The sequence below is a fragment of the Psittacula echo genome (genome assembly GCF_963264785.1).
Source record: "Psittacula echo genome assembly, chromosome: 5".
Classification (NCBI taxonomy): domain Eukaryota; kingdom Metazoa; phylum Chordata; class Aves; order Psittaciformes; family Psittacidae; genus Psittacula; species Psittacula echo.
In genome coordinates this window covers 905,627-917,843 of record NC_137739.1, presented here as the reverse complement: position 1 = coordinate 917,843, position 12,217 = coordinate 905,627, and the positions used below count along the sequence as shown (strand labels likewise).

General features: G+C 53.1%; 1 protein-coding gene across 2 annotated transcripts in view; it reads left to right on the top strand.

Annotated features, from left to right (window-relative positions):
- PRKCB (protein kinase C beta) overlaps positions 1–12,217 on the top strand; it is a 105,083-nt gene that overhangs the window by 41,879 nt on the left and 50,987 nt on the right. For both annotated transcript variants that reach the window (XM_080619253.1, XM_080619252.1), the window contains exons 4-5: positions 10,745–10,856; positions 11,909–12,037. In XM_080619253.1, coding sequence (XP_080475379.1) covers positions 10,745–10,856; positions 11,909–12,037 — 241 coding nt within the window. The remainder of the gene's footprint in view (positions 1–10,744; positions 10,857–11,908; positions 12,038–12,217) is intronic.

The window sequence follows — 12,217 nt, the reverse complement described above, 5'->3', positions numbered from 1 at the left end:
ATTGCTGGAGCAGCATTGCTGCCTGCGGCTCCTCTGCCAGCGCCTCTCGGGTCTGTCTGGCAGTTTGTGTGTTTTCCCGTGGAAACTGGCTAATTTGGGGAACTGCTGGGAGGGAAGGGAGCGAATTGGGGAAACGGCAGCGCTCCACAACTCTCACCCTTCAAAATAGCAGCAGTGGGAGCAGGCGGTGCAACAGGCAGTGAGGGTTGTTTAGCTGAGGCTAAACACACGGTGTCAGTCGCAGGGGTGGTGATAAATGGGGGTTTTGGGGAGGGGGGTCAGAGCTGGGGGCAGCCGCTTATAGCGGGGGAGAAGGAGCTGGTGTCTGAGCTGAGCCCTGGCTCCCATCCCTGGCTGGGCTGTGGTACCCAGAGGAGGCGATGGCAGTGGGCAAAAGGCCACCAGCCCCATGGCTGGAAGTGGCCCCTTGCTGCTGCAGCAGTCCCGGGAGCGGGGTGGGTGCTGCAGGATGATGTGGGTGCCTCTGGGGTGGCAGAGTGTGAACCTGCCCTGGGGTGATGCAGAAACAGCAGGAAGGTGCCAGCAAAGGCGAACACGGCAGTGGGAGGGGGGAATGCTGGAGCCACTTAACCTTGCTCAAGGAAAATGAGGTTTGGCAGCAGGAGAGTAGGGAGGGCTGTGATCCAGATGCCACCTCTGGAGCGCTGGGCAGCCTGCCTGCCAGCCTTGATCATCATCATCTGGACAGCAGCTGGTGGAGCAGCAGCAGGTACCAGGGTTGTGCTTTGCCTGGTTCTGCATGGTTCTGGCTCAAGTGGATGCAATGCTTCTCTGTTTCTCCCTGTCCAATCTAGAGCAAGCCAGGAGCAGTGAGGAGCCCTTGGACAGCTCGGTCTTCCTGCCAGCACGGCTCTTTGATCCTGGGCCAGCAGCTTTCCTATGGCTTTAACCTGCCAGAGGGGAGACTGAGATGAGCTCTTAGGCAGAAGCTCTTCCCTGTGAGGGTGCTGAGGCGCTGGCACAGGGTGCCCAGAGAAGCTGTGGCTGCCCCATCCCTGGCAGTGTTCAAGGCCAGGTTGGACACAGGGGCTTGGAGCAAGCTGCTCCAGTGGAAGGGGTCCCTGCCCGTGGCAGGGGTTGGAGCTGGAGGAGCTTTAAGGTCCCTTCAACACAAACCAGGCTGTGATTCTACACATGCCTCCTGCCCTGTGCCTGTCCAGCTGGTAATGGGTTACTGTGGGCAGCCTCTGACTGAGATGGGAAAGGTCTGAATTAACTCTAAGTTGTCACATTTTAAGAGGGGCCACTTGATACCAGAGCACAAGAAAGGCCTTTGACCAGGTTCTCTATTGCTTGCTCTTATCGCTGGGTGAGGGTTACCACTGTGGCTCATGGAGCAGACAGGTAAAAGCCACCAGGTTGGCGTGAACTGATTCGTTTCTGATCCTTTCTAAAGATGAATAGAGGAATGCAGATGCTTGGGAGTTACAGCAAGGAGCAGAAATGGCCTTTTTGTAGCTGTTCTTTTCGCTGTTCAGCAGAGCCCTCTGGTTTGTGCCCTGCACAACTGTTCCCTGGGCTGCAACAGGGGATTCACACAGAGCAAGCATCATTCCTTCAGCACTGTCAATCAAGTTTCTTACAGCGCTATAATCCTTAAGGAGCTTTGAATCAGGAAGTGTAAAACCACTCCAGCAAACAGCAATGCCCTGTCTGCTTTGGGAGTGCTTCATGTTGAACTGATGATGCAGAGCTTGAGCCTTCCTCTGCTCTGTTCTTGCCAGTAACCGCAGCATGAATCCGGAGTGACTGATGCCGTCTGGCACTGGTTGCATCTGGGTTGTGGTGGTGGTAGCTCTGCCCTGTCCCATTTGGTGCAGCAGTCTGGTGACCGCCTTTCCTTGCACAGATAATTAATACCCAATGAAATCCTGCAGAAAGAATGAGCTTAATTATTGCATTTGTTTAAACCTCGCAGTGTGCTCATCCTTAGAGGGCCACGTGACTCCACTGAGCTGGGGAGGGAAGGGTTGCTCAGTGAGATGGCATCTGCAGGGGCAGGAGAAGCTGGGGATGCAGGGGAGAGATGGATGCTGCCGTTCCAGCCGGATTCCAGCCTGGCTGGAGCTTTCAGTGCCAGCTGGCTGCTGGGTTTCATCCCTAGAGCTGCTCTTTTCTGGTATTCGACTCACAGAGCCAAGGGAAAAATACATCAAAGCCAAAAAGGGTTTCTATCTTTGCTCCTTGATCTCTGTATCTTGTGGTACTTGAGAATCAAGGAGAGAACAGTTTTGTGTCCTGTAAAGTGCTTATGGTGCATATGGATGCTTAATTTTAAACATCCAGGTAATACTGGTTACTTAAAACGAGCCTGTTTGAAGTTAAGTGCGTGCTTAAGTCTACGGGCTGGTTTTTGCATGTGTCAAGCAGCCAAGGGGTGCTGGCACTTTATGCTTTTTGGAGCATGACAAAGTAAGAGGAGAGCAGTGAAATGTTACCTACGGTAACAGAAAGACTTGGACTAATCCTGCTTTGGAGCAGGTTCTGTTTGATCAGGTTGTGTATGAACCTCCTTGAGGAGAGAGTGCATGTGTTTAACCTCGCCAAGCCCACTGAATAGGAACCTTTCATCTAGGAGAGGACTTACTACGAACTGATAGAGGGCCTCTGAGGAAAAGAGAATGAAAACTAATTGCTTCTTGTGATGGAGAATGAAGCTGGAGCTGTAAATGCTGGTACTGAAGACACCAGGGCTGCTTTCACGCTAGGCTGCTCTGAAGTCATGGCAGGACATGGCTGTTTCTGATGGTTGAAGATGTGATGGTGGGTCTGTGATTTGGATGGTGCTGTGGCTGAGGAGCGTTCCAGGTACAGGGTACAGGCTCGCTGAGGGCAGACTTTACCATTTCCTTCCCTAACTTTGTCTGAACCTGTGTTATGCTGAGCTTTGAAGCACTGGTGATGAGGGCTGCGTGATTTACCCACACCACATTGCTGGGCTGGGCTCCCACGGCTGTGTGATGTGCATGGGGTTGGAACTTGATGACGTGTAAGGTCCCTTCCAACTCAAACCATTCCATGATCCCTCCAAAAGGCCCGAGCTCCACGTACCTTTCACATTAGCGTGCTCTCAGGTCCCTCCCCAGCCTCCCAAAGTGACCACTTGTGAGCTGTTCTGCCCAGGAGGACCAGTGTCTCTCTGTGGGTTGTCATGACAAGCTCTGATGCTCCCATACGCTCCTGTTCACAGGAGGCAGAGCGAGCGTGACCATTCAAGCTGAAGCTTCCTCAAGTATGGCAAGGTCTTCAGGAGCAGAAGTCAGGCGTGTGTAATGTAATGCAGTTGGCAAACCTAATTATAGTAGGAGCTATTAGTAGAATGCGTAATTATTTAAATTGTAGACAAAATAATCATTAAAATGACCTTCTTTGCCTTATCCTGGTAAAGGTCATCAATCAGGATGCATTAATAAATCCCAGAGCTGCTCTGGGTAGGTAACAGGCCAATGTAGCTTCATTGCAGATCTGCATTTCCTTTTCCCACTGTTTGCAGCTTTAGAGGGTTTCTGTAATGCTGCCACTATGGCGCCTTTGGTCTTTCCCGGCTCTGTTTGCTGGAGGCAGCATCATTTCATCTCTGTCTTGGGCTCCTCCTTCCTCAGACAGCTCTGGAGATGCATGTTTGTACAGGAGAAAGTATTGCTGCCACTCTGGCTTAGGAGAGTGTGGCTCATACAGGTGGTGTTAGCCTGATGTGGTCTTCCCAGCACTGGGACATGGTTGTTCTGCCCATGCCCAGCATCATCAGATCCAAGCTGGCACTTGTAGCAGGATGCAGAAGCTCATTCTGCTTGCCCAAGTTTGGTTTCTCCTCTTAGAGGATTTGGGAATTGTGGGCTGGCAACAGTTAGCAATGAGAATAACTGAGGATGCCATTTGTAGTACCTGAAAACTAGCAGCTTGTTCAGGATTCTCCTTTCTGGGGTTATCTCCAGTAGGAAGGGGATGTCTGCTGCTGCACGGCCCCTTTGCACAGGGTAACATCATAGGGCTGTCAGCAAGCTCTGCCTGTTGAGGGTGGAGGGTGGGATGTGCAGCCACTTCCCCTTCCTTCTGACATGCCCATTGAGCCAGGACATTCCTGAAGATCCCAAGCACCCTCTTGCCCAGGTCTTGCCTTAGGGAGCAGGATCCTGTTCTCTCCTTGCACCCCACATACCCCTGGGGTGCCCCGGGCCTGGTGCATGAGCCGATCCTCACAGCCCCGCTGCAGCTTGCTGCTTTCCCTTGTCTTGCTAATGAAGTTCTCCATCTCATGGTGTGCCATCTGCCCCTTGTGCGAGGGCACATGCTCGCTGCTCCTGCCAGCCGCTGACAGCTCCCGTGGGATGAAGATGTCTCTGCCTTGCTCCCTCCCAGCACCTTCTGGTGCTTCCCTGAGCGCTGCTGGAGCCCGGCTTCTCCTCCTGCCAGCCTGCACATGTCTTCAGCCCCGTCACTCAAAAGCTGCTCTTGTTTCCTTGGCATCTGTGTGTGTCTAGTTTTGCCTGTTAAGATTCCAGCCCCTCTGGTCCAAGGAGGGGGCTTGGGAGGGCTGGATCGGAGCTGGGTTTGTGCAGAGCATCACCATGAGGAGGATGGTGGGATAGGAAATGGAACCAACTGGGGGGCCTGTGGGCATGGGGGGCTTCTCTGTGCTGCTTCAGGCTACCCTGAGGCTGCAGGGAGCAGGGAAGCACTGCGGGAGCCCCATTCTTTCAGAGTTTATGCTATAATAAAATGACTCTCGAGGTACGTGAAGGATAACGAACATTTCTGAATGATGCTGAGCTGCTAACGCTGCTCAGGGGAAAAAAGCTGAGTTTGGCTTTTTCTCTTGTGCTGCTGGGTGAAAGAGTGCGTTTTATTCAGTGTTGGCAGCAGCAGGAGAAGAATAACTGTCATCCATAGCCCTCTGCAGTTGTCTGACTAGCAGATGAGATCTTCTGTCAATAAAAATGTATTCACTTGCTGGAAGCTGTCATGGCAAGCTGTCAAGGGCAGGTTTTATCCAGGGCTGGGTGTTTGACATGGAAGCAGCCCAAGCTGTGATGCTGCTGCTGTGTTGCCGGCTGTGCTCGGGGGCCACTTGCCCTTCGACAGCCAAGGTCTGGGCAGAGGAGCTGCCTGCACTGCTGTGCCCTCGGGCCCGGTGCTGTGAGGCTGAGACAACAGCAGTAATCCTGGTAGCACTTGCTGGTGCAGCAGTGTCAAACTGTCTTTAGGATGTGGCTCCCAAGGAGTTCAGTACTGGTAGAAAAGCTCCTCCAGTGATGGACCCCAGACCTTTGTCCTCTTGCCATGACCAGGACCTGTGTTTTCCTCCTGTGTGTAACCTCCTTTCAGTGCAGCCCCTATGGTTTCTTTTCATTGGAGCCAGGACCCACTGCTCCTGTTTGCTTGTTCCTTAACGTCCTTGCCTGGTTTTTGCTGGGATTTGGAGCTGTTTCTCACCAGAGGGGTTTCTCCAGCGCTGTGCAGGCAGGAGGGAAGGTGCAGGAGGTGCTCCTGGCTGCAGGTCCCAAACAGAATCGTGCCAGTGAGTGTTGCTTGAGAGCCTGTCCTTGCCAACAGCACAGAGGTCCCATTTCTGGTGATCGCTGTTGTCTTCAGTTCATCTTTCCCACTGTCTCCTGGCCTCAGTAAGAAGAACTGGCACAAAGCAAGGATGCTGCCCAGAGCTCTCATTGGCATCCCTGACCCAGCCTTTTACAGACTGTTCTTTCCCTGGAAGGAAGGAGAGGCTTTCCTCTCCTTCATCACCTTTAGGGTCACTGTCAGGCCACTTCAGTATGTGCTTGAGGTGTTCCCTGCATAACGGAGGGGATTTTCCCAGGGGAAATGGTGGAACAAAGCACGAGGTTTCTGGTTTTACGCCTGCTGCCTGGGTTTCATTAGGTGCAGGCACTAAGCTCATGCTGGGTTCTATTTGCTCTGCTATTATGCGGCTTAAAACTGCCAGCAAATTCACTTTGAAATAGTCTCTTCACATGAACTGTGTTAATTCTTCTTTGGAAAAGGCAGTTTAAAGCTTTCTCTGCACAGAGATGGGGAAATAGGGGCAAGTCATCCTGCAGCAAACCTCTGGGGCTGTTGTGTGGGGTCCGGCAACTGTCAGTACAAAGGATTAAAGCAGCATCAGCCATCGGTTGGGCTCTTGGCTTCCTGGGGGCCACAGGGCACCAGCCCCTGCTGAAGGGATGGTGATGGGACCTGGGATCTGAGGGGTTTATTTGTGTAAGGGAATAGAAGACATTTCAGTGCCCTTCACGTGTGACTGATCGTAGGGATGGACCCAAGTGAGCTGGATGTGCTTCACAAGTGTTTTATGGCTCAGACTGCTGGGTCTGAGGAAAGGTCTGGGCCTCCCCCTGCATCCCAGCTTCTCCCTGCACCAGGAGAGACAACACTGATGCAATGCAGAAGTGACTAAAGCCAGGCAGCATCCTGCCCAGGGTTTGCACCCTGAGTATGACAGAGGGCTGCTGCCCTTGCCGGGACACGGACTTGGCATGAGGAAGAGCTGAAGCCAAATGCCCTTGCTTGTTGTGCAGCGTGGTGCTGCTCTGCTCTGCTCTCCCCCCTTGGCTTACCGCTGTGTGCTGAGCCGCTGCCCAGGCAAGCTGCTGCACAAGAGCAAAGGCATCCTGGCTACCGTGAGCAGCACATAAATTGTCCTTCTGATCAATGCCACCAGCTGCCTGCCTGCAAGGAACCGGTGAGCAGCAGCTCCTGCATCAGCATCCCCATCAGGGTTCAGCGGGAGGTGCCTGACCTTGGGGTGGTCCTTCAGCGAGCTCAGTGGTGGGTATGACCCTGAACAATGGTGCAGGGGACTGCGGAGCCTGGGGAAGGCTGTGCTCACAGTGCCTCAGAGGCCAGGGCTTGGTTGCTTGCTTGCTTATGAATCACGTTTCTTGTGTTCCTGGGAGAGCTGGGGCTGCTGCAGGCAGCACACACAGACCCCCATACCTGGCGTAGTAGGGTGGGAGCAGTGAGAGGTGTGTGGGGTTCTGGGGAGAGCCGGGGTCTGCAAGGTTTGCTCTGCAGGTCAGGGCTGCTGTACATCAATGATGTGATACTGCACTGGCTCATTTCAGGTTTTGCTGTCGAGCTGAGAAGCAGAAGCCACCTCTAATGGGTCATTGCAGGGTACCAGGTTGAAGCCAACAGCTTCTTTCCTTTCCTGGCTCATGTTCTGACTGGTTTGGGCTCACGTCCTCAAGACACCCATCCCTCCCCTTGCAGCACCGCGGGTCTGTGGCAGCGCTGATTCAAAAGGTCAGAGCCTCTCAGTGCTGTAAAACTTTCCTAATGGTGTTTCTCAGCTCTGCTCCAAAGAAAGGCTCCTCTGCCCTGCTCCTCTGTGCTGGTGGGATGCAGGGGGAAAGCTTCTCCTTTTCTTGGCAAACTTCTTTTTAATCATTCTTGGTGTAAGTCTCAGCATCTGCACACACAGGGACCTCATCATCCCTGTCTCTGTGGTACAAAAATAGTCTCTTTGTAAAATGACTTCAGCCTGGGTTGAAAATGATATCCAGACCTTCCAGTTTCTGGCACCTTCTAAAGCCCTGGTCAAGATGAAACAGGGCCCTCACACCAGAGAAGCAGTTCTGCCTCCCTGTGCCTGGCTGCATCCATCACCCTCATACCCTTTGGGCTCTGGGTGCTGGGTTAATCCAGAACACAGCCCTCGGGATGGGAGCAGAAGGTGAAGCCCGTGAGGGGTCCAGCTCCTTCTGAGCAGGGCTGGGATGCTGCTGGAGCAGTTTGAAAGGTGCTGCTGTTGCTGCTGCAGCATGGCTCAGTGCACACTTTGCTTTTCTGGCTCTGGCTTTTTTAACTCCCATTTCCAGTGGGAATTTAACACCCTTCACATGAATTGTTTCATTTTGCATTAAGCTTGTGGTTTGTTGTTTTTTTTTCTTTATGAATGACTAAAGCTTTCATTTGCCTAAACAGGAATATCTGTTTCTAGAAGGGAGCACAGAAACTGGAGCGCTCGGGGGCGATTCCTCCCCATGTCACACGCTGGGGTTTAGCACGTGGCTTCTGCTATTGCTGCCCCCGTGTCATCAACCTCATCCTACTGCTGATGATGATGGGACGATGCCCGAGCACCCCGGGGTGTCCTCTGCAGCCATGCCCAGGGCTCTGCAAGGTGCAGAGGACTCAGGGGGCACCTGATGGCTCCCTACAAGTGCCTGACAGGAGGATGGAGCCAGGAGGGGCTGGGCTCTGCTCCCAAGGAACAAGGGATGGGACAAGAGGAAACGGCCTCAGGCTGCACCAGGGCAGGTTTAGATGGAGCTGAGGAACAATTCCTGCCCCAGAGGGTGCTCAGGCATTGGAACAGGCTGCCCAGGGCAGGGCTGCAGTCACCGTCCCTGCAAGTGTTCACACACCAGGGAGATGAGGCCTCAGTGCCATGGGCCCATCCATGGGAGATGCTGGAGCTGGTTCACACCGTGTTGTGTGGGCAAAGCTGCTTATGGGGATGTCCCTGCGCTGCTGCACAAGCAGAGCTCATCCTAAAACCAAGTTTTCAGAGGCTTACAGCGTGTCCAGTGGAGGGATTGCACTAACCCTGTAAGCCTCTTAGGAGGGGTGTGTGCTCATCTTGGTGTCCCTTTGGGCAGCAGTGCTCAGTGGTACCTGCCTGCAGCACTGCACTCATCATGGGCTGCCCAGCTCCAGCCCCCTGCCTGCAGTCTGCCTCCCAAAGCTTTCATTTCCACACCTCTTTTAGCCTGAATCCCAGGCTGAAGTGTTCTGTGGTCTGTTCCATCTCTGGGGAATGCCAAGGCACGGTGTCACTTGGAGAGCTGTCCTTTTGGTAGCTGGGGCTGTCCAGAAGCTGGGTTAACCATGAACCCTCATCCTCTCTGCCTTCTAGCTGACACACAAGCTACCAGACAGAGCTAAGCTCTGCTCCACACATAGGAGCGCTTCGCTTAGGGTAAGATGTGAGATGATTTCAGTTTCAAATACAATAAACTTGCTGAAGCGTGTGCCTAATCCCTGGCACTCAACAGACTGAATTAAATGAAGCTCCGTTACTTTTCCGCCTTCCTGGTATCACTCAAGTTATCTGTGGTGCTGTGAAATAATGCAGAATATGAAGTGATTAGCGTGACTGGAAGGCTCAGTGCAGTAGTGGTAGCAAAATGAACTGGAATGGGGGAGGTGATGTATTGGCAGCTCTGTTATAGCTCAGTTCTGGCTCCACTCTTTATTTATTTACGTGGCTCGCGGTGCCCTGTAAAGGTGTCTTTCCTAACACCTGGGCTTCTTTCCAGACCATTAAAAAGCCACTGAGCTCAAATGGCCAAGCCGGGAGCTGTGCCTCATCCCTAACCCTGCAATTAACCTGAGATGAGATGAAGCCAGCAGCTTCTCACCATAATCCTCCTCCTCTCCTGTGTGTGATGCTGCCAGCACCCTATTCTGCAGCGCTGAGCTGTGCTGGGCTCCCTTGCAGGAGCAGCACTGCCTGCCCCGGTGTGCCCATGGTCCTTACGTGGTCCCTGTATGGTTCTGACATAACTTTGTGTTCTCTTAAAGATGCTCAGCGTTGGTCTGAATAACTGAGGTTTGATCAGGGCTTCCAGAATTGTCTCGTCTTGCATGGAAGATACCAAGAAACACCAAATCCTTGGTCTGCCTCAGTCATTCTTCCCATGGTTGGTCCAATGTCCCCACTGAAGTTGTTTCTCCAAGGAATGAAGCAGCTCTGCTCTGGAGCCAGGCTGAGAGAGCTGGGCTGGTTCAGCCTGGAGAAGAGAAGGCTCCTGAAGGGGAGACCTTAGAGCAGCTCCAGTGCCTAAAGGGGCTGCAGGAAACCTGGAGAGGGGCTTTGGACAAGGGCCTGTAGGGACAGGACAAGGGGAATGGCTTTAACCTGCCAGAGGGGAGACTGAGATGAGCTCTTAGGCAGAAGCTCTTCCCTGTGAGGGTGCTGAGGCGCTGGCCCAGGGTGCCCAGAGAAGCTGTGGCTGCCCCATCCCTGGCAGTGTTCAAGGCCAGGTTGGACACAGGGGCTTGGAGCAAGCTGCTCCAGTGGAAGGGGTCCCTGCCCGTGGCAGGGGTTGGAGCTGGATGAGCTTTAAGGTCCCTTCCAACTCAAACCATTCCATGATTCTGTAGATCCTTGTTGGAGTAGAGGAGCCCTGTTTGCAAGGCGGCTGTGCAGGACTGCAACCAGTGTCCTGGTTAGTGCCTCCTGGTTTGCATGTTCTGCTGTTGCAGAGCATCTGCTGTTGGTTTTAAGCAAGCTCAGAATATCCAAGTAGTATTTTACTAAGCAGCTCAGCTCCCCCAGAGTGTGCTGGGGAGGGACTGGCACTGGAGCACAAAGGTGCTCACTGGGTACCCTTAATACAGATGGAAATAACGGGTGGCTTTTTCTGCTTTACATGGAAGTTGAGTAGGGTCCAGCCCTTGTGTGGGTTCTTAGGCACCAATTTCACCTGGCGCTGTCTATGCTAAGGCCAAGTTATTTAAAAGCAGTGAATCGCCAGAGAAGCCAACGCGTTGCTTTCTCATTGTTATGGCAACACATCCAAAGAGTAATAGCGCTGGATCTTGGCGACTGTTGGAAAAGGTCCACATCAGTCGGTGGCAGTTGAGTGAAGTCCATTAACAGCACCTCCGTAGCCAGCTGGCGTGTGAAACGTGGAGAGCGATGGGGCCCTGCCAATGTTTAATGCAAGTTTATAATCTTTATCGTGTATTTTCCTCCCAGGATCCCCGGAGCAAACACAAGTTTAAAATCCACACGTACTCCAGCCCCACCTTCTGTGACCACTGCGGGTCGTTGCTCTACGGGCTCATTCACCAGGGGATGAAATGTGACAGTAAGTGGTGGAACGGCGATTGCAGCCATGGGGGGCTCTGGCACCCCAAGGTCCTGGGCAGGGGCTCCCCCACATCATCTCTCCCCCTACACAGCATCCCCACATCATCTCCCCCCTCTCAGCATCCCCACAGCATCTCCACAGCATCCCCATGTTTTCCCCCACAGCATCCTCCACATCGCCCCCCCCCCCCCCCCCCCCCGCCGTATCCTTGCATCCCTTCAATCTTCCCGCATCCCTTCTCCAGCTCTCACAGAGCTGGCTCCGACTGACACCCCGTGGTCATGCTGGCTGCAGTGAGACAGCCTCTGCAGAGCGCTTTGCTCTGCAAACTGGGAGAATTATTGTCCAAAGAGGAGGAAATGGGGGATGAAAGAATAGGGAGAGGATGGAGAGGGAGAGATCAGTTATTTTCCATGTTAATCTCATACGTTCCTATTTAAAAGGACTGTGAATACACAGCTCTGCTTCCGTGCTCGTGCTGCCGGCGGGGAGCAGCACACTCTGCTGCTCGCCATGTGCTGCCTTTCCCATAAATATAGAAGCTTGCTAACTGTTGTGGGAACAGTGTATTCATTATCACCTTGAAAATGTTACCGAGTGGAAAGGAATTTCTTTAGAATAAAAAATTACAGATATATATATTTATATATTTTATACATATGTAACTTTCTATACACGTGTATATGAATGCACACACACAGGTGATATTTAATGCCCCCCGTCAGCTCCTGGTGAACCCACTCAATACCCAGCATTGCACCATGGGTGTGATGGAGGAGAAGTTTGACAAACCAGCAAAATTCAAGTAATTAGAATCTCCATTGGTAAGACCCAGAGCTGGGAGTGGTGGTGGGTCCCTGTGTCCTGGCAGGGCTTTGCCAGGCTCCAGCTGCATTTGAAGCTCCATTTGCTGCATGTTTACCCCCGAATCCCTTAAAGCATCCCCATTTAAAGCGAGGATCAGTTCTCCCCCATCCCCTCAGACCCTGTGAGCTGTGGCAGAGATGACCCCAGCACTGACTGTCCCTTTCTTCCTGTCCACCCTGCAGCCTGCATGATGAACGTGCACAAGCGCTGCGTGATGAACGTCCCCAGCCTGTGCGGGACGGACCACACCGAGCGCCGCGGCCGCATCTACATCAGGGCTGACATCGAGAAGGACGTGCTCACTGTTGTAGGTAGGTGTGAGACTCAGGAGAGGTGGGACAAGGCTTTCGGTCTTCTCCAAGCACACTCCTGCCCTCTGGCAAGCCCTGGCTGGTGCTCCGGGGGCTCCCTACGTTCAGTGGCTTTTCCAGTCAGAGACTTCTCAAACTGCGTTTTGGATCATGTAGAATTCCAGCATCCCTATGGAGGGG